The sequence below is a fragment of the Pelophylax lessonae genome (assembly GCF_965119305.1).
Source record: "Pelophylax lessonae genome assembly, chromosome: 2".
Lineage (NCBI taxonomy): Eukaryota > Metazoa > Chordata > Amphibia > Anura > Ranidae > Pelophylax > Pelophylax lessonae.
Window position 1 is genome coordinate 578,347,484 of NC_138769.1, and position 21,496 is coordinate 578,368,979.

At 40.0% G+C, this 21,496-nt stretch overlaps 1 protein-coding gene across 2 annotated transcripts in view; it reads left to right on the forward strand.

Annotated features, from left to right (window-relative positions):
- Window positions 1-21,496, forward strand: part of LOC309545459 (solute carrier family 26 member 10-like) — a 107,099-nt gene that overhangs the window by 65,982 nt on the left and 19,621 nt on the right. For both annotated transcript variants that reach the window (XM_082244663.1, XM_082244662.1), the window contains exons 10-14: window positions 1,114-1,209; window positions 6,281-6,387; window positions 9,542-9,611; window positions 11,459-11,638; window positions 21,238-21,298. In XM_082244663.1, the coding sequence (XP_082100789.1) occupies window positions 1,114-1,209; window positions 6,281-6,387; window positions 9,542-9,611; window positions 11,459-11,638; window positions 21,238-21,298 (514 nt within the window). The remainder of the gene's footprint in view (window positions 1-1,113; window positions 1,210-6,280; window positions 6,388-9,541; window positions 9,612-11,458; window positions 11,639-21,237; window positions 21,299-21,496) is intronic.

Here is a 21,496-nt window from a genome sequence, read left to right on the forward strand (position 1 = left end):
TTCAGGTGAAGTTGCACAATTTCAAAGTGGTGTTCATAAAAGAGGGCTAAAACCTAAGGAAGCTGATTGGTTTCTATGCTCAGCTGCACCAGATTTTGCAAACTCCAGTTTTAGTAATTCAAACCTGCAGAGCATTATAGGTTTTCCAAGTGAGAGAAAAGCAAAAGCAGTTTGCCTTCAGGATCTCTCCCTCTCTGATTGAAACAATCTTACAGAGCTATCTAAAGGAATGTGGAAGAGAATGAGCTAGTACCCTAACCCTTTCAGTTGTGTGTGTATATACATTTGTGTTTGTATAATAATATTAATTAATAATAAGTAAATGATTACTATATGTCAGTGCATGTTAAAAAAAAAAGATGTTACAAATAATTGGAAGATTACAGCAAAATACTGACAGCTATAAGAACGTATTCATGTGAAGAAGTTAGCAGTCTACACATAATATAAAGAAACAATGTGGGACTTCTATTGTTCATTATGGATCCAACCATCTTAACTGACTTCTGTTGTTCACTATAGATCCAATCATTTAGAAATTGAGACATGACCCTCTATGTACTGGCACCACATCCGATTAATATATAGAAAGGCAAAAGATAAAAACCCCTAAGGGTAATAGAACTTTTAAGGCATCCACATGTGATCCATTGGCATCTACACATTAGAACCCTTTTGACCCAAACACAGGAGGTCGTTCATTGTTGTGACCCACAGACATCAGACCCTGGCACATGTCGGGCAATTTATGGGTTATCTTGGTTTAGGAGCATGTTGTACAGCACTTTTGTGAATATTCACTCATGTGATGGTTTTTATGAATTTACTTTTTCTAATGTGCTACTATAATAAATTTTGTATGCTTTTTTACACTTCAGTATCGAATAGTTCTTCATCAGATTAACAGTGGATGCCTTTAAAGTCCTATCACCCTTAGGGGTTTTTCTCTTTTTCCTTTCTATAAAGCCAATCATCTTAACTGTAAATTGTTGGCTTTGTGTATTGACCTGTATAATAGTACAGAATCAGTAACAGTATTAGCAGTTTGCATAATATACATTGCTATGTAACACAAGCAGTCTTAGTTGGCAACTCTTTCCTGTCATTCTGTAGGCAGTACTCGCATGTATAAATGTTGTCAGTCTCAGACAGATGTTCATCCAGTTCCAGGAGCTTCCAGAATTATGGAAAATCAGCAAAACTGACTTTGTAAGTATATTTTAGAGATTATAAATAGGGCAAGCCAACTAAATGTTTTTGAAGATACACTTTAGAAGGTTGCTAAATCATCCCTATGGTGAGCAAGGGTCACTCTTAGCGGAGTCATGTAGAATGATGTCAGAGGGTTTGAATACACATTTTAATAGTCTCTAAGCAATTGCATCACATGTTCAGCCAGCCCTCAGTACTCAGGTTAGGAGCCAGGCCTGTGGCTATACACTTACCCACTTTACAATCTGATTGTACAATCTCCTTCAGATTTACCAACAACTATATAGTGCAAGCAACTCATTGGATATCATCCTTTTTGGAGCGTTTTCTGAGTGCTAGCTAAAAAAGACACACACAGCAGAAAAATGTAGACTGTTCAAATACGTTATCAAACTATATGGCAGTTGATAAATGCAATGTGGATTGTATAAAGACTGTTCAATTGGATTTACCGTGTCTCGTCATTATATTCTGACAAATGATTACAATGTACTGTATAAATGCCAATATCCAATATTTAATCTCTATTTCAGTCAAAGTTGCTGTACTTTATTTAATATTATTTTCACTGATCTACTATTCCCTTAAGAAGGAGGTGTCAGTAGGCTTGGCATGCCACTTACAGAAAGTGCAGGTTAGCTTTTTTGTGACTTCTTTTACCTTGTATGGCTTAGTGGTGATGCTTTAAAATAATCAGAGGAAGAAAACTGACTGGAGATGATTTGCTAAAGGCAAACAGGATTTTTTCCTTAGTTTAGTGAATGCTGTGAAAAATAAATAAAAAAAAAAAAAACTGTATTTCTGCTTGCACCTTATTGGATGGATTATGGAAGTCTGCAAAACTCCACCTCATTCACTCAACTCTGGAGAAAATTGCCTTGCAAAGTGAACAGCTTATTTGCTTTTATTAAATCAGTTCCACTGAACTTTTAAAGTGTATCTATGCCCACAACCATATCTTCTTTTTTTAAAAAATTTGGATAGAGTGGGGAAGGGGTGGTGCAGCTCTATTGGGAAGAAAGATGGCCACAAAGTTGGAGGAGCTTTTAAACTAGGTTATGGGGGGTGGGGGGGGGGGGGGGTTCAGAGAAAGTGATAGCTGGCAGCGAGCAAAGGACAGAAGGTAATAGTGGAGTCAGTAGTGATAGTGTAGCCATAACATCTAATCCCAGGGTGAATAAGTGGACATATAAAAAAAAGCCTGAGAAAACATAAGGAGAAAATAATATGCACTTATACAACCCTGAGTGGTGCATACACAAATGCTAGGAGCCTAGTTAACAAAACTGATGAACTATAGTGGCTAGTACACAAGGAGGACATGGACTTTGTGGCAATAACAGAATCTTGGTTAGACAGCTCACATGACTGGCTGGCAAATATCTAAGGGTATTTCTTGTATCCGAAGGACAGGGAAGATAGAAGAGTATCTGTATAATAAAAAATGATGTAAGGGGGGTTGAGAGGAGTGATATTGTGAATGAGACAAGGGGGAGGTAGAATCCATGTGGGTAGAACTTCAAAGAGAAGACTTAAGTGGGAAATTTTTAGTGGGGTTATGTTACAAGCCCCCCAACCTAAAGGAGGAGGAGGAGCTGGACCTCCTTTCACAGTTAGAAATGGCAGTGAGGCAGGGACATGTCATCATAATGGGGGACTTCAATTACCCCATTATTGACTGGGCAAAGGTGACAGCTCACTCATTGAAGGCCTGTCATGTCATAAATGTCTTACAGGACAACTTCATGTCTCAACTGGTGGATTCCCCGACCAGAAAGAATGCATTGTTAAATTTATTAATTACGAATGATCCAAGTCTGATCACAGATGTGGCAATATGGGACAACTTGGGATCTAACGATCACAGGATGATCACATTTCACGTAAATTATAGGAAAAGGGGGCACGAGGGTAGCACAAGAACACTACATTTCAAATGAGCAATTTTTTTTTCTGAACTGCGCTCAATACTACTAGATATCAAATGGGACCAAATCCTAGAAACATAAAATATGGAAGAAAAATGGGAATGCTTTAGGAATATATTAAACAATATATTAAACAGTGAATTCCTATGGGAAATAAATATAGAAGAGCGAAGCTTAATCCTGGATGGCTGAACGATAATGTAAAAAGTCTCATTAAATAGAAAAAAAAACTATAAGGCAGAGGGGTCATTGTCAGCATTCCAACACTACAAGGAATGCAATAAGAAGTGTAAAAACGTAACCAGGAGCGCTAAAAAAGACTACGAGAGGCAGATAAAGAAGAGTAAAAGAATCCCAAGAAATTCTTTAGATATATTAACAGTAAAAAAGCCAGAGCAGAGCAGATTGCCCACATAAAAGAAAATGATGGGTGGATGGTTACAGATGACACAGAGAAGGCAACTGTACTAAATGCTTTTTTCTCATCAGTTTTTACACAGTAAAATGAGGGATATACCAACCATTCAAATCAAGAAAAGACTAGATAAGCTTAACACAAATAAATCACCAGGACCAGATGGCTTACGCCCGAGAGTCCTCAAAGAACTCAGTCAATTTATAGCTAGACCATTGTTCCTAATCTTTGCGGACAGCATACTGAATTGTACCAGCTGATTGGAAAAAAGCCAATGTAGTACCAATATTTGAAAAAGGGCAGAGGCGCATTCCTGCAAACTACAGGCCAGTTAGCCTAACATCAATAGTAGGTAAACTATTGGAGGGGATGATAAGGGACTATATTCAAGAATTTGCTGAAGAAAACAGTATCATTAGTAGTAATCAGCATGGGTTTATGAAGGGTCATTCCTGCCAGACCAGTCAGTTAACATTCTACAAGGAAGTGAGCTGCCATCTAGACTAGATGGGGGAGACCTGTGGATGTGGTGTATCTGGATTTTGCAAAAGTATTCAATACGGTTTCTCACAAATGCCCAATCTACAAGCTGAGATCTGTATGCATTGACTATAAGGTCTGTTCTTGAATAGAAAACTAGATACAGGGGCGTGTCCAAAGGGTGGTGATAAATAACATGTACTTAGACTGGTCTGGAGTGGTTAGTGGGGTACCCATGGCTCTGTCTTGGGACCAATTCTGTTTAATGTATTCATAAATGATATAGGAGATGGGATAAATAGCTCAATCTCCATTTTTGCGGATGACACAAAGATAAGTAGGGCAATAACTTCACATCACGATATAGAAATCCTACAGAAGGACCTGAACAAAATAATTGGGTGGGCAACTACATGGCAAATTAAGTTTAATGTGGAGAAATGTAAGGCCATGCACTTGGGGGCTAAAAACATAAACGCAAACTACTCACTAGGGGACAACATCTGGGGGAATCAAGGATGGAGACAGATCTGGGGGTCCTAGTAGATAACAGACAGTAATAGCATGCATTGTCAAGCTTCAGCTACCAAAGCCGGCAGAATTTTAGCATGAATAAAAATGGGGATATACTCCAGAGATAAAACTATAATCCTGCCAATTTATAAAACTCTGGTTAGGCCACATCTGGAGTATTCTGTCCAGTTCTGGTCACCAGTCCTCAGAAAGGATGTGCTGGACCTGAAGAGGGTCCAGAAAAGGGCAGCTAAATTAATAAGGAGACTGGAAGACCTTAATTACGAGAAATGGCTACAGGCACAAATTTGTTCTCGCTCGAGAAGAGACGCTTGAGAGGGGACATGATAGCAATTTACAAAAACCTCAATGGTTATTTCAACGTAGAAAAAAACTATTCAGTCTCAGGGAGTGTAAGAGGACACGGGCCACACAATGAAATTGAAGGAGAAGCGGTTTAACCTTAAACTGCGCAGGGGGGTTTTCACTGTCAGGGCAATAAGTAATTGGAACTCTCTTCCACAATTGGTGGTGGCAGTGGGGAGTATTGATATTTTAAAAGATTATTGGTCGTGCATCCTAAAGAACACAACATACAGGAATATGGGAAATAATTTCAGACACTGACACACATACACCTACAAAGGTTGAACTGGATGGACTATTGTCTTTATTCAACCTTACCTACTATGTAACTATGATTTGACTTTATGTCAGGTTTTACTGCCAACAGAGAATCCGTTGGAGAGAGCATTTGTGTGAAACGCGTCCACTATATCCCACCCTGCTGTACCTTGTACCTTGTACCACATATGTGAATAAAGAACTTTTTCTTCATCGAATCCCTTGGTGGTGTGCGACCAATTTCTTCACATATGTTCCCTGCGGTGGCGAGCTGAGGTTCAGCACCTACCTTGGATTGTGGACACTGACTGGCCTGAGCGGTGTTGCTCTTCTCTACACCTAGGACAGTGAAAAACAGGGAGGGTGAGAAGTACCAGAAGCCCAAAATAGTGTAGTGTGTCAATTTATTATAAATAGTTTAAAAACACATAAAACAGATGCACTCACATGATATAGCAAAACCAGTCATATCAGAAATAGTTTTGGTTCTCAATGCCAAATGGATGGATGGCTAGAATCACTATCAGGTGGATGCAGGCAGCAGCTGGTTGATAAAAGCCGGAGTTTTCAAATGCCGCTGACAGGTGGAAATGTCGGGCAGCTCGTGGCCATACAGAGAACACTGCTTAAAATGGAGCCGTGGGAACCGAGACAGTGGATCCGGCCGCTTAGACCACTGCGGTGTGCAGTGCCCAAGATAGTACCAAATAAACCCACGGATGGCATTAAAATCTGACAGGGGTTTATACCCTTACCCTACTGAAAACAAAAGTTGTTGGTATAGATACATTTTACGTTTCACACAAGACGTTTATATAGAAGCAAGATGTTGTCTGACACCTGTTGACAGCAAGGGAAAATACAGCAGGCAAACATGACATGGGGATGATTTACTAAAACCGGAGAGTGCAAAGTCTGGTGCAGCTGTGCATGGTAGCCAATCATCTTCTAACATAAGCTTGTTCAATGAAGCTTTGACCAAAAAACCTGGAAACTGATTGCTTTAAATGCAGAGCCGCACCAGATTTTGCACTCTCCAGTTTTAGTAAATCAACCCCATAGAATGCTAAACAAAAATTAAATGACATCTTCTCTTCTTATTTTACAGTCTGTCTGGGTGGTTACATGGTTGGCAGTAGTAATCCTTAATGTAGAAATGGGCCTGATGGTTGGTGTTGTTTTCTCTATGATGACAGTGATTTGCCGAACCCAAAGGTACACAGTCTAATAATGTAATATTAATGTTTAATATTGTGTTTATTATAGTTGGTTTATATAAACCATAGTGTTTCTGATATAGATGAGTGAGTCAGAAATATCCAATATTTAAATAATTCACTTTTTAATTCACGATTTCCTAAATGTAATAAGTGCCTTATTCACTGCAGATCAGACAGATTCATTTTTTATATACAAGAAAGTGTAAAATCATTAAATTGAGCACATTGCTATATTTTGGATTTTTTGTCCTTAAAACCCAACTCCAGAAAACCCTTATTTTATTTGTAATATTATAACGACATACTGTTTGTCAAGGTTTTTTTTTGTGTGTGTGTCTTCACTGTGGAGATATACAAAGTAACTGGTAGACTCCATATAGTAAAAATACCTTTTATATGTAACGTGCTTTAATAACATCAATTGATAGAACATTTGTGGATGTATCCAATGAATTACAAGTGAATCGCTGAGACTCCTTGCTAGTTCTTTAAAGCGATTTTATACCGCTGGACTTTTTTTTTTCCCCTGCAAGGTAAAGTCATATTGTGCTAGTATGCATCGCATACTAGTACATTATGTGAAACTTACCATATAATGAAGCTGTTCCAGTGCCGCTATGTCAACACTGCAGCCGCTTCCATCCTCACCCATCTTGCTTTTGGGTTTGCGGGCTCCGGCTCTGTGACTGGCCAGAGCCGCAATGACATCAGTCCCACGCATGCACGCAGGAGCAGCCATTCACGACACAGGGCTCGGAAGGAACGACACGGGTGGCCGTTCCTTCAGAGAGCATGCACCAGTGATGTCACTGATTGCATGTAATGTAAATATCTTCCAAACGGTGCACGTTTAGGAGATATTTACACTACTTATAAGTAAGCCTTATTATAGGCTTACCTATAGGTAAAAGGCAGTAAAGAAAGTTTACTTCCTCTTTAACTTGATAGATAACTTCTTAAAGTGTAATTCCACTTCTGCAGCCAAATTCAGAAAATACCTACTTTATATTTGTTATATGTCCCCATTTACATAGCATAACCTAAAAAATGCTTGCCTAGCTTTTTTAGATGCTCTATTTTTGGATCTTCCAGAAAGAAAAAATCATCCTTAGCTTTCTTTGTTTATGAGGGGGCTTGGAAGCTGCGTTTTCCATAACTAACCCTGTCTTTATTGTGCAGGCCGATCTTCATTATCAATTGTAACCCTTTGGTGTCTGGGCAAACAAAGGGATAATGGTTTAGAGGCTGGGCTTCTTACATGGTATGGTAATGAGGAAAGACTTAAAGGAGTTGTAAAGTCAGGAAGGTTTTTTTATCTTAATGCATTTGATGCATTAAGATAAATAGTCTTCTGTGTGTAGCAGCCCCCAGCACCCCTAATACTTACCTGTGCCCCCTCTCTGTCCAACAATGTCCACGGGTCCCATGGCTGTCCTGGGACCCTCTCTCCTGATTGGCTGAGATGCAGCTGCGGCGTCATCAAAGCCTGACAAATCAAAGTCAGTGAGCTATTTAGGAGAGTCGGCGCCCTCTGGGAGTGGTTGCCCCAGAGGTGCTTTCAGTTACACTTGGGTGTGGGACCCCAATGTGTGAACTGGCACATGGTCACAGTTCCAAACACTTTTTCTGTACTGCACCTTTTAGGGCTGGGCCTTTTGGCTAAAGTCTGGGCCAATTTTTGTTACCAGGCCTCAGGGCCCGGCCAGTGCACCATGCACAGCCACTTATTTATGTTATTTATTTTTCTCCCACGTTTGTCACCTTTCACTTTTGTGTATGTTGTCTTCTCACTAGGATGGAGGGTGTGAGTCCTTGGGCTTGCCCTGAAGTCTAGGGGGAGGATGTGTGGCCTTCCAGTTCCTTCCTCCTCTGTCTCTGGGGCGTCTCTCTTCAGGAGAGCCCCTCGACCTAGTATTCGGGTGCGGCTTCGGCTTCCCAGAAGAACGGGGTCTGCCAGGCCTTCTGGCTAGGCAGACCATTGGAAACTCTTTGTCCATGTCAGGAGCCTTGCGCCCCAGGGGATCAGGGTAGAGGGCCTACCCCTTAGGGGGGTGGACAAAGCACACTCCTAAATGCACTTTTTTGTGTGTGTTCACATGCACCTTTTTTGTTCACTTACCAAGTGTTTTTTTTGCATTTTTTGCACCACAGTGGATAAAAAATTAAAAAAATGTAGGAGGGGCCGAAAGGCAGCTCCATGTCTGAATGGACACACAAAGCTGCAGCTCAGCTCGGGTGCCCCCATAGCAAGCTGCTTGCTGTGGGGGGCACTCGATAGGAGGGAGGGGCCAGGAGCAGGAACGAGGGACCTGAGAAGGGTCTGCTCTGTGCAAAACCAACTGCACAGAGAAAGTAAGTATAACATGTTATTTATGTAAAAAAAAAATAAAAATTTGGACTTTACAATCACTTTAAGCTCTATACACACGATCAGAATATTGTACAATAAATACTGCTTTCAAATCCATCGTCTGATAATCTGATTTTCCGAAGGGACAAACTTGAACATTTTTCTCGTACTATACCAGATTTTACGATTTCCGCCTAATCAGTACAGTTTTAGTCCAAAAATACAATACAAATACATCATATATCTTACAAATTTTTATTCTATTGTACGATAATTTTCGTACTTTAGTAACCTATTCGTTTTCGACATGGAGATTAGCGTGCAAAAAAAAAAAAGCGGACGACCATTCATCTGCTAATCTCATCGTGTATACCAGGCTTCAGGACAGACTCACTCTGACATTATTCAAAAAAGCCTTACAGTCAGCCATGACACCTCCCGAGAAACATTTAAAAAGGTAAGAAATATTTTACAAAAATAACTTTTAGTTATGCTCCATGAATGGGAACACATAACAAACATATAGTGGGGTTTTCTCAAATCAGAATGCAAAAGTGGAAATTCACTTAAATGGAGCCCCTTGATATAGGAAGGGTTGAGCCAAATTTGACAAGGAAAGATAGGAAAAGCTGGTCTGTTTTTTGCATTTTGTCATCATCACTTTGCCCGAATTGTTCAGGTGTGCCACAGTTTCACTTTTATGACTTACATTAAAATGTATTTTTCATGTGTTAAAGTTTGTATTTTTTTTTTTTTTTTTAACAATTTCTGTTTATTTACATTTTGCTATGCCTTTTAGGACTCAGTGCTCCGTCCTAGGAAGAGCAATCAATACAGAAATATACCGACCGGTAGACCAAAATTACAAGGTATAAACTTTCAGAACAAATACTCAATATGCAGATATACAGATTCTTACAAAAAAAAAACTGTGCCCCATAGAATGCAGACAATATTATCACTCATATCCTTTTTGCTTAAGATTTTGCATTAAAAAAGAAAAGTTTAAATGTGATTTCTTAGATATGAATCACATTGCCACAAGTAGGCAATATAACTAGAGATATTACTTGTAGATATAGAACTTAAAGGTATAAAGTTGACCATAGAAGGATTGAAATTCAGCCGGTTCAGCAGGCACCAGCCAATTTTTGATCCTTCTAAGGCCATCCCACTCTAGAGAAGCCGATCTAACGATTGACTTCTCTCAAATGTTACTGTTGGAAAATTTTCACTCGATCAGTGTATTCTAACAGCGGAGGAGTCCCACTGTCAGAATACTCTAGCGCATTCTTCCATCCACCTCGGTTGCCTGGATAGGGGATTCTGTTTGTTTCATCTATGGCCAGCCTAACTTTGATAAAACAGTTTATCCATACAGGCATGGTTCACTGTCATCATCAGGAATTTCACCCTGAGAAAAGCCAAGTTGAAGTACATGTAGACAGGAAGGGGCTGCAAAAAGTTGGAACTTAAAAACACTAAGATGCAACAAAGAATGAAAAAAAAAGTATTTATTTAAAACAATTACAATTATTTTGATACACAGTTCTTTAGCACATTTAGAGCCGGTTCACACTACCACCAGCAGAAAGTCGCCCCGCGACTTGTTTAGAGACTTGGAAGAGGCTTGGAAGAGACTTGTGCATTACTTTGAAGAGACAGGCGACTTTGTCTGTGGGGAATGCCTGGCTAATCTCTTTCTTCTTCCTGGAAAGTCTGATAACAAGTCGTGTCAATTAAGATAAGGAGGCGACTCCCATTGAAGTATATGGGACAGTCGGATCACAGGTCGCCTCAAAGTAGTACAGGACCCTTTTCTGAAGTCGACTTCAGTAGTGCCAATTAAGACGTCACTGATTGATTAACATTGCTTTTGTTATGTCAAGCGACCTGGGGCTACACAAGTCGCCTCACAAGTCGTGCTAGTGTGAATGGGCTCTTAATGTCATTTAATTAGTGTTTACATCTACTTTAAATTCATTTGAAATGACTGTTCATATAATTGCTAAAAACTGCTTTCTACTGTTGCCCAACATTCCCCATTTACGGCAAAGATCAGATTAGCAGTGAGGAGTCTTGTACAGGCCAGTCAGGTTGAATAGCAATGCCCAAAATTCTGCCAAAGAAGATGACACATATTTTGGCAGGTAAAGCTGTTCAAGTATATGTATTGCAAATGTGTTTTTTGGATGGGAAGGTCTGAAATGACGACATAACTTTTAATTTATCCCCCTATGGGTATCTTAACTGGCAGGAAATCTTGGCTGCCCAGCTATAAGTTGGTGACCCACCCTTCCCACAATTCTATCCTGTATTTTTAAGAATGTTATCAACCCTACATGATATATTGTTTACCTTGATTAGGAAATTTCCAACATTGTCCCTAGATCAACATTTAGGGCTAATAACGATTGAAAAAAGGATTGTTTTAGTGTTTTCAGGCCTATCAAATATTTCCTTGCCCTTCAGGCATATAAAATAAAATTGTTTCCAGTTGACACTTATTTACAAAGGGAGCACCAGGTCACAGAATCCATTACAAATTACAATGAGTACAGTACATTAATTCCGCATATTAAAAGGACCAATGCAATCAGCAGGCGATAAAAAGTCACTGAAACAATAGCATGCCATAACCCTCAATTTCCCATTCGCTTAATAAAAAACAAATTCCAGCATCAAATGCCAAAATTTAACATTTTCTTTTAATTAGTGTTATGAAATACCAGGAGTGAAGATCCTGTCCTATAATGCTCCGATCTACTATGGCAACAGGAACATTTTTAAGGAAACTATGTGCCAAATTGTGGGACTAACACAAGAAAAAATCCGAAAGAGAGAAAAAGCCCTAAAAGCCATGGAGCAGGGCAGTAACATGAGTATTACAGTGGTGGTAAGTCTCTAGGTACCCTTATGCTTTACAATACATATACTCATTGACAAGAGCAGTTTTGGTTTATTTGGTAGTCTGTCGTAAATTAAGTAGGTTAAAGCATGCCACTTGTGTGTTACTTGTACTGTACATGATTTTATTGACCATACTGACCAGTCTTATTTCTAAATGATTACTTTGATCATATTGACCAGTCTTACTTGTACATGATTATAGTAACCACCTTTGCTTGTACATGATTCTATTGACCACTTTTGCTTCTACATGATTCTATTGACCACTTTTTCTTGTACATGATTCTATTGATCACTCTTACTTGTACATGGTTCTATTGATCACTCTTACTTGTACATGGTTCTATTGACCACTTTTTCTTGTACATGATTCTATTGACCACTTTTTCTTGTACATGGTTCTATTGACCACTTTTGCTTCTACATGATTCTATTGACCACTTTTTCTTGTACGTGATTCTATTGACCACTTTTTCTTGTACATGGTTCTATTGACCACTTTTTCTTGTACATGGTTCTATTGACCATTCTTACTTGCACATGGTTCTATTGACCACTCTTACTTGTATGGTTGTTTTTATGAAAAGTGAATATAAATTCTTCAGATTGAGGACTTTATTTAGGAGGACCATAGATACATACTTGGTACATTTACAGAGGCAATATCCACTATTCCTTCATGCCCACAGCCCAGAGGTTTTTTTAAATAGTTTCAGCCAAAAAAAACAAGAACATCCTTAGGGAAGAGCAAAATAACACATCTAGCAAAGTGGTAATTAGTTTAGTTGTCTTACTGATGCCCCAAAGAGGCTTAAAGGCTACGTTTATCTTTTATTTTTCTAAAATCCAGCTCCCCTGTGTACCAATATACTGTGCCATTATTGTTCCTCGGTTGCAGAAAAGTAAAAGCTTTCTTTGATTTTGAGAACAAGGCCTTACCTTAGCCCTTGCTGTATTTCTTAGAACGCTTCAGAGACTCCCTGGTATAAAGACAAAGGAACCAGTAAGACACAGGAAGGAGTTTACCAGCAGACCGCATTAGAACACACCCTTCATCCATCAACAGCACACCCGGCATTTCTCCACGGTTGCATTTGCCTGACTTCCACTGGGTCCCTTCAGATGGGCTCAAAGTGCATGCTAAACTCCCTGGGGCATGCATGCAACCCATGGGACACCCATGATGTAGTGCAAGGGCCTGCTTGATAGGACAAAGCGTGATTGGATAGATGGTGTGTCCTCCTTTTATATAGTTTTGGTAAATCAAAAGAAGATTGTACAGAGATTGTACAATCAGATTGTATAGTGTATGGCCACATGTATACACCTAAAATTACTTAGTTGCACTTTCAGTGTCAATAATTGTTAACGGCACACCAAATACAGTAGCAAACACACATTTTGCCACATGAAAATACAGATGACAAATGCAGTAAAAAAAAACACTGAAATATCCCATGAGCTACTTTACCTAGTGTAGAGTATCCCATTCAACAGGCTGCCCTATGTGTGTAACTAGAAAAACGATTAAAAAAACATGCATTCCCACTGCTCTAGGCGTGAATGAGGCCTGAAAGTGAAATTGGAGCATTTACACAAGAACAATGAGGCTTCATTCACATCTGAGTGTTTCCAAATGCATTACAAACTGCACAGAAAATGGCAGCTTTGCCATGCGTTTAAGAAACGCTGCAAATGTGCATGCTGCTTCTGTTGTCATTACATGTTAAAGGCACCCCAAGTGCGCCAAACGCACCAAAAACTGCAGTAACGCATCATGCTCTGCTCCAAAAAAAGTTCTGGAGCTTCTCTGGGGGGATTGCTGTGTGTAGGGTAGCCCATTCAAGTGGATGGGCTGATTTATGCATGACGAATGAAAATGCTCAATCCTATACCCACTGTTGATCCAGAGGAAGGTGAAAAAAACCCCAGCAAAGCATGATCCAATTTGCTACAGAAGGGGAAAAAAAATTCCTTCCTGATCCCCCGAGAGGCAATCGGATATTCCCTGGATCAACTTTACCTAACAAAATTTAATACCCACTTATATTAAGTCCATACAGGAAACAGTCCAGGCCTTTTTTAAAGCAATCTAGTGAGCTAGCCAGAACCACCTCTGGAGGGAGTCAATTCCACATTTTGACAGCTCTTACGGTGAAGAAACCTTTCCATATTTGGAGACGAAATCTGTTTTCCTCCAGACGTAAAGAGTCCCCCCCTGTCCTCTGTGATGACCCTAAAGTGAATAACTCAACACAAAGTTCACTATATGGACCCCTTATGTATTTATACATGTTGATCATATCCTCCCTTAATTTCCTCTTCTCAAGAGAGAATAAATTCAGTTCCTCTAATCTTTTTTCATAGCTGAGCTCCTCCATGCCTCTTATCAGTTTGGCTGCCCTTCTCTGCACTTTCTCCAGTTCCCTGATATCCTTTTTAAGAACTGGTGCCCAAAACTGAACTGCATATTCCAGATGAGGCCTGATAACTGAGCGTCTCTGTCCACTCCTTCCTATGTACTTGTATATAAATGGCTACATACTATGCAATCTGATTGTACAATCTCTGTAAACTTTCCTTTAGATTTACCAGAACTTTGGAATAGGAGGGCCCACCTGAACAATCTATTCAATTTGTATCAAATTAGTCAGGCCCTTGTACTACATAGGTGATGGGAGATCTAAAGAAGATTGTACAATCAAATTGTATAGAAAGTGGGTGGAAGGTGGTATTGTAAGAAGGGATGTGTGGTCTAGAGGGGTGAACACACCCTATCACACCCTCTTCTGTGATGCAACAAGGAAATAAAGGCTTCTGGTAAATGGCATAACATAAAGTGAAGGGTTAGAGACGATCTATAGGAAGTGATGGAATCTGAAAATCCTTTTAAAAAGACAAATAAACTGACAAGATTCTCAAGAGAGAAAAGCACATTGGGATGGATGGGCCAGGAATGGCATTGGAAAATGCTTCTATTTATTAAAAAATTGAAATTCTCCCCGAAAAGGTGAACTTATCCTTTAAAGCTGAAGTTTAGCTAAAAATGTTGTTGTGGACATATCATGGGGATATAACTTACCTCTAATGAAGTGTATCCCATGTTCTGCAGGCTGCTGCTTACTGTAGAAACCTGAAGCTGGATTCTCCCCCCCCCCCGCCCCCCCTACCGGTCATCTTCTGGTGCTGTGGGGATTAGGACCAGTGGCTGCAGCTTTGAAGCATTGACTCCGCTCACCTTTCTATTTCTCCCCTTTTGCCCATTCATAAAACTTGTAGTATTCTTTCCCAGAATGCAAAGGGATCTGTAAATGGAGGAGGGGCATATGACAGGGTTTACCTCCTGTTGAAGGACATCTCTTTCTGTCATCTTGTGAAGGAAGTCTGCATATTCTTGAAAAACATCCCCGTTTTTGCTGATATGGGACTTCAGTCAACAGTAATTTTGGAATATTGTTAGAGTGCTTGCTTTTTTGGAATTGCAGCTTGCATTTAGCCAAGCATCCCGATCTCAAAAGGGTAACATGAGGTCAATTCAGTGTGGTTTTATGCATTACATGTTAAATATACCACTGAAATTCTTCGTTACATCTAATCAATAAGTGTAAAAAATACTGTTGATTCTGCTAAAAAAGCTTGCAGGTTTCTGTGCAATTTGATGTGTTAGCTAAAGCAATGTGAAATAAACTCTGTGAACTACATAACACCTCCCCCCTATGTTATGGAGTTAATGACAGAGGTGGATGTTCTGTAATCCTAACACACTTAATGCCCCAGGGTGACAACACTGCTCCTCCAAAGAGTAAGCATTCACTCTAGGACAGCAAATGTGAGACTGGCAGGATAACTAGGTGAAAAGAAAGGTAAAAAAAAACCCTGAAAAAAATGATTAAGTCACCACATTTAGGGATCGGTAAGCTGCACTATATTACATATTTATTCTTGGGTTTAGATACCCTTTAAGTGCTGGTTCACACTGGTGCGATTAGATTTGAGTCACACAGAATCGCATTATATTCAATAGTGGCCGTTCTCATCAATGAAAAGGTTTCTGTGCTACTTTGGTGTAATTTAGAGTGTGACTTGGCCCCAAAGAATATCCAAAAACCTAGCCAAGTCACATCAAAGTTGCATTAACTACCTACCATTTGTCTATACAGCAGGCGGGATGCTTTGTTGTTCTGGGACAATATCATATGATGTCGCTCCAGTCTCACTGCGCTTGCGCGCCTGCAGAGGCAGGCAATGCACCGATCGCGGGCTCTCTGTGTCACTAGGACACGCCGTGACCCTGATCTCGGTAAAGAGCCAGTCTTACTTTTACATGATTGTAGTAACAACCTTTGCTTGTACATTATTCTATTGACCATTTTTGCTTCTACATGATTCTATGGAATACTCTTTCTTGTACATGATTCTATTGACCACTTTTGCTTCTACATGATTCTATTGACCACTTTTTCTTGTACATGATTCTATTGATCACTCTTACTTGTACATGGTTCTATTGGCCACTTTTTCTTGTACATGATTCTATTGACCACTTTTTCTTGTACATGATTCTATTGACCACTTTTTCTTGTACATGATTCTATTGACTACTCTTTCTTGTACATGATTCTATTGACTACTCTTACTTGTGCGTGATTCTATTGACCACTTTTTCTTGTACATGGTTCTATTGACCACTTTTTCTTGTACATGGTTCTATTGACCACTTTTTCTTGTACATGGTTCTATTGACCACTCTTACTTGTATGGTTGTTTTTATGAAAAGTGAATATAAATTCTTCAGATTGAGGACTTTATTTAGGAGGACCATAGATACATACTTGGTACATTTACAGAGGCAATATCCACTATTCCTTCATGACCACAGCCCAGAGGTTTTTTTAAATAGTTTCAGCCAAAAAAAACAAGAACATCCTTAGGGAAGAGCAACATAACACATCTAGCAAAGTGGTAATTAGTTTAGTGCTCTTACTGATGCCCCAAAGAGGCTTAAAGGCTACGTTTATCTTTTATTTTTCTAAATTCCAGCTCCCCTGTGTACCAATATACTGTGCCATTATTGTTCCTCGGTTGCAGAAAAGTAAAAGCTTTCTTTGATTTTGAGAACAAGGCCTTACCTTAGCCCTTGCTGTATTTCTTAGAAAGCTTCAGAGACTCCCTGGTATAAAGACAGAGGAACCAGTAAGACACAGGGAGGAGTTTACCAGCAGACCTCATTAGAACACACCCTTCATCCATCAACAGCACACCCGGCATTTCTCCACGGTTGCATTTGCCTGACTTCCACTGGGTCCCTTCAGATGGGCTCAAATGCATGCTAAACTCCCTGGGGCATGCATGCAACCCATGGGACACCCATGATGTAGTGCAAGGGCCTGCTTGATAGGACAAAGCGTGATTGGATAGATGGTGTGTCCTCCTTTTATATAGTTTTGGTAAATCAAAAGAAGATTGTACAGAGATTGTACAATCAGATTGTATAGTGTATGGCCACATGTATACTCCTAAAATTACTTAGTTGCACTTTCAGTGTCAATAATTGTTAACGGCACACCAAATACAGTAGCAAACACACATTTTGCCACATGAAAATTCAGATGACAAATGCAGTAAAAAAAACACGGAAATATCCCATGAGCTACTTTACCTAGTGTAGAGTATCCTATTCAACAGGCTGCCCTATGTGTGTCACTAGAAAAACGATTAAAAAAATATGCATTCCCACTGCTCTAGGCGTGAATGAGGCCTGAAAGTGAAATTGGAGCATTTACACAAGAACAATGAGGCTTCATTCACATCTGAGTGTTTCCAAATGCATTACAAACTGCACAGAAAATGGCAGCTTTGCCATGCGTTTAAGAAATGCTGCAAATGTGCATCCTGCTTCTGTTGTCATTACATGTTAAAGGCACCCCAAGTGCGCCAAACGCACCAAAAACTGCAGTAACGCATCATGCTCTGCTCCAAAAAAAGTTCTGGAGCTTCTCTGGGGGGATTGCTGCGTGTAGGGTAGCCCATTCAAGTGGATGGGCTGATTTATGCATGACGAATGAAAATGCTCAAAAACACCCAAAACAAATCCATGCCGGAATGTAAGTTTTCGCTACGTGGAGATGTGAATGAGGCCTGATAGTTACATAGTTAGTCAAGTTGAAAAAAGACACAAGTCAATCTGGTTCAACCAAAAAAAAAAAGCAGTATTGAAAAACGCAAGCATACAATCCCATATACACAATCCTATACCCACTGTTGATCCAGAGGAAGGTGAAAAAAACCCCAGCAAAGCATGATCCAATTTGCTACAGAAGGAGAAAAAAAATTCCTTCCTGATCCCCCGAGAGGCAATCGGATATTCCCTGGATCAACTTTACCTAACAAAATTTAATACCCACTTATATTAAGTCCATCCAGGAAAGAGTCCAGGCCTTTTTTAAAGCAATCTAGTGAGCTAGCCAGAACCACCTCTGGAGGGAGTCAATTCCACATTTTGACAGCTCTTACGGTGAAGAAACCTTTCCATATTTGGAGACGAAATCTGTTTTCCTCCAGACGTAAAGAGTCCCCCCCTGTCCTCTGTGATGACCCTAAAGTGAATAACTCAACACCAAGTTCACTATATGGACCCCTTATGGATTTATACATGTTGATCATATCCTCCCTTAATTTCCTCTTCTCAAGAGAGAATAAATTCAGTTCCTCTAATCTTTTTTCATAGCTGAGCTTCTCCATGCCTCTTATCAGTTTGGCTGCCCTTCTCTGCACTTTCTCCAGTTCCCTGATATCCTTTTTAAGAACTGGTGCCCAAAACTGAACTGCATATTCCAGATGAGGCCTGATAACTGAGCGTCTCTGTCCACTCCTTCCTATGTACTTGTATATAAATGGCTATATACTATGCAATCTGATTGTACAATCTCTGTAAACTTTCCTTTAGATTTACCAGAACTTTGGAATAGGAGGGCCCACCTGAACAATCTATTCAATTTGTATCAAATTAGTCAGGCCCTTGTACTACATAGGTGATGGGAGATCTAAAGAAGATTGTACAATCAAATTGTATAGAAAGTGGGTGGATGTGGTATTGTAAGAAGGGATGTGTGGTCTAGAGGGTTGAACACACCCTATCACACCCTCTTCTGTGATGCAACAAGGAAATGAAGGCTTCTGGGAAATGGCATAACATAAAGTGAAGGGTTAGAGACGATCTATAGGAAGTGATGGAATCTGAAAATCCTTTTAAAAAGACAAATAAACTGACAAGATTCTCAAGAGAGAAAAGCACATTGGGATGGATGGGCCAGGAATGGCATTGGAAAATGCTTCTATTTATTAAAAAATTGAAATTCTCCCCGAAAAGGTGAACTTATCCTTTAAAGCTGAAGTTTAGCTAAAATGGTGTTGTGGACATATCATGGGGATATAACTTACCTCTAATGAAGTGTATCCCATGTTCTGCAGGCTGCTGCTTACTGTAGAAACCTGAAGCTGGATTCTCCCCCCCCCCCCGCCCCCCCTACCGGTCATCTTCTGGTGCTGTGGGGATTAGGACCAGTGGCTGCAGCTTTGAAGCATTGACTCCGCTCACCTTTCTATTTCTCCCCTTTTGCCCATTCATAAAACTTGTAGTATTCTTTCCCAGAATGCAAAGGGATCTGTGAATGGAGGAGGGGCATATGACAGGGTTTACCTCCTGTTGAAGGACATCTCTTTCTGTCATCTTGTGAAGGAAGTCTGCATATTCTCGAAAAACATCCCCGTTTTGCTGATATGGGACTTCAGTCAACAGTAATTTTGGAATATTGTTAGAGTGCTTGCTTTTTTGGAATTGCAGTGTTTTAATTTAGCCAAGCATCCCGATCTCAAAAGGGTAACATGAGGTCAATTCAGTGTGGTTTTATGCATCACATGTTAAATATACCACTGAAATTCTTTGTTACATCTAATCAATAAGTGTAAAAAATACTGTTGATTCTGCTAAAAAAGCTTGCAGGTTTCTGTGCAATTTGATGTGTTAGCTAAAGCAATGTGAAATAAACTCTGTGAACTACATAACACCTCCCCCTATGTTATGGAGTTAATGACAGAGGTGGATGTTCTGTAATCCTAACACACTTAATGCCCCAGGGTGACAACACTGCTCCTCCAAAGAGTAAGCATTCACTCTAGGACAGCAAATGTGAGACTGGCAGGATAACCAGGTGAAAAGAAGGTAAAAGAAAACCCTGAAAAAAATGATTAAGTCACCACATTTAGGGATCGGTAAGCTGCACTATATTACATATTTATTCTTGGGTTTAGATACCCTTTAAGTGCTGGTTCACACTGGTGCGATTAGATTTGAGTCACACAGAATCGCATTATATTCAATAGTGGCCGTTCTCATCAATGAAAAGGTTCCTGTGCTACTTTGGTGTAATTTAGAGTGTGACTTGGCCCCAAAGAATATCCAAAAACCTAGCCAAGTCACATCAAAGTTGCATTAACTACCTACCATTTGTCTATACGGCATGCGGGATGCTTTGTTGTTCTGGGACAATATCATATGATGTCGCTCCAGTCTCACCGCGCTTGCGCGCCTGCAGAGGCAGGCGATGCGCCGATCGCGGGCTCTCTGTGTCACTAGGACACGCCGTGACCCTGATCTCGGTAAAGAGCCGATGACGTAGCTCTTTACCCATGTGATTAGCTGTGTCCAATCGTAACTGATCACATGTAAACAAGGAAATGTTTACTGAGAGAACGTGAGGAGAGGAGAGCGGATCGGCGGGATCTCCTCACAGGGGAGATCTGTACAGATAATCACGGCACTGATCATCAGTGCCCTGATGATCAGTGCAGCCCCAACAGTGCCCAGCAGTGATGCCAGTCAGTGTCCATCTGTGATGCCAATTTGTGCACATCAGTGATGCCAATTTGTGCCCATCAATGATGCAAGTCAGTGCTGCCTTTCAGTGCCCATCAGTGCCTGCTCATCAGTAGTGCCCATCAGTGCCACTCATCAGTGCCCATCAGTGCCGCCTATCCAAGCTGCCTATCATTGCCCATAAGTGCTGCCTATCAGTGCCACCTATCAGTGCCCATCAGTGCTGCATGTTAGTGCCTCCTCACCAGTGCCACCTCATCAGTGCCGCCTTAGCGCACATCAGTGAAGGAGAAAATTACTTATTTACAAAATTGTCTGACAAAAACTAAGAAAAACTTTATTTTTTCTTCCAAATTTTCAGTCTTTTTTTTAACAAAAAATAAAAAACCCAGCAGTGATTAAATACCACCAAAAGAAAGCTATATTTGTGTGAGAAAGTGCTAAAAATGTAATTTGGGTACAATGTTGCATGACCTCGCAATTGTCATTTAAAGTGTGAGAGCGCTGAAAGCTAAAAATTGACCTGGGCAGGAAGGGGGTAAAAGTGCACAGTATTGAATCAGTTAAAGTAACGCTACATAATTGCACTAAAAATTGTGGCAAAATCATGTCGCAGTAGTGTGAACCGAGCCTAAACCTCAAATACAGTGACAAAAAACTGGGCCTGCTTCTACAATTGCTTTGCTTTAGTTTTGTATTTTATTTTGCAGGATGTAGGAATAGCAAATCCAGTTTACCATGCAGATGGATGTAAAACAAAATCAGAAAAAGGTAAAATACATTTTCTCTTCTTAAACATTATAGAAGTACTGGACTTTGTAAATGAACTTGCATATGCTAAAATCTATATACAGTGCCTTGCAAAGGTATTCGGCCCCCTTGAACTTTGCGACCTTTTGCCACATTTCAGGCTTCAAACATAAAGATATAAAACTGTAATTTTTTGTGAAGAATCAACAACAAGTGGGA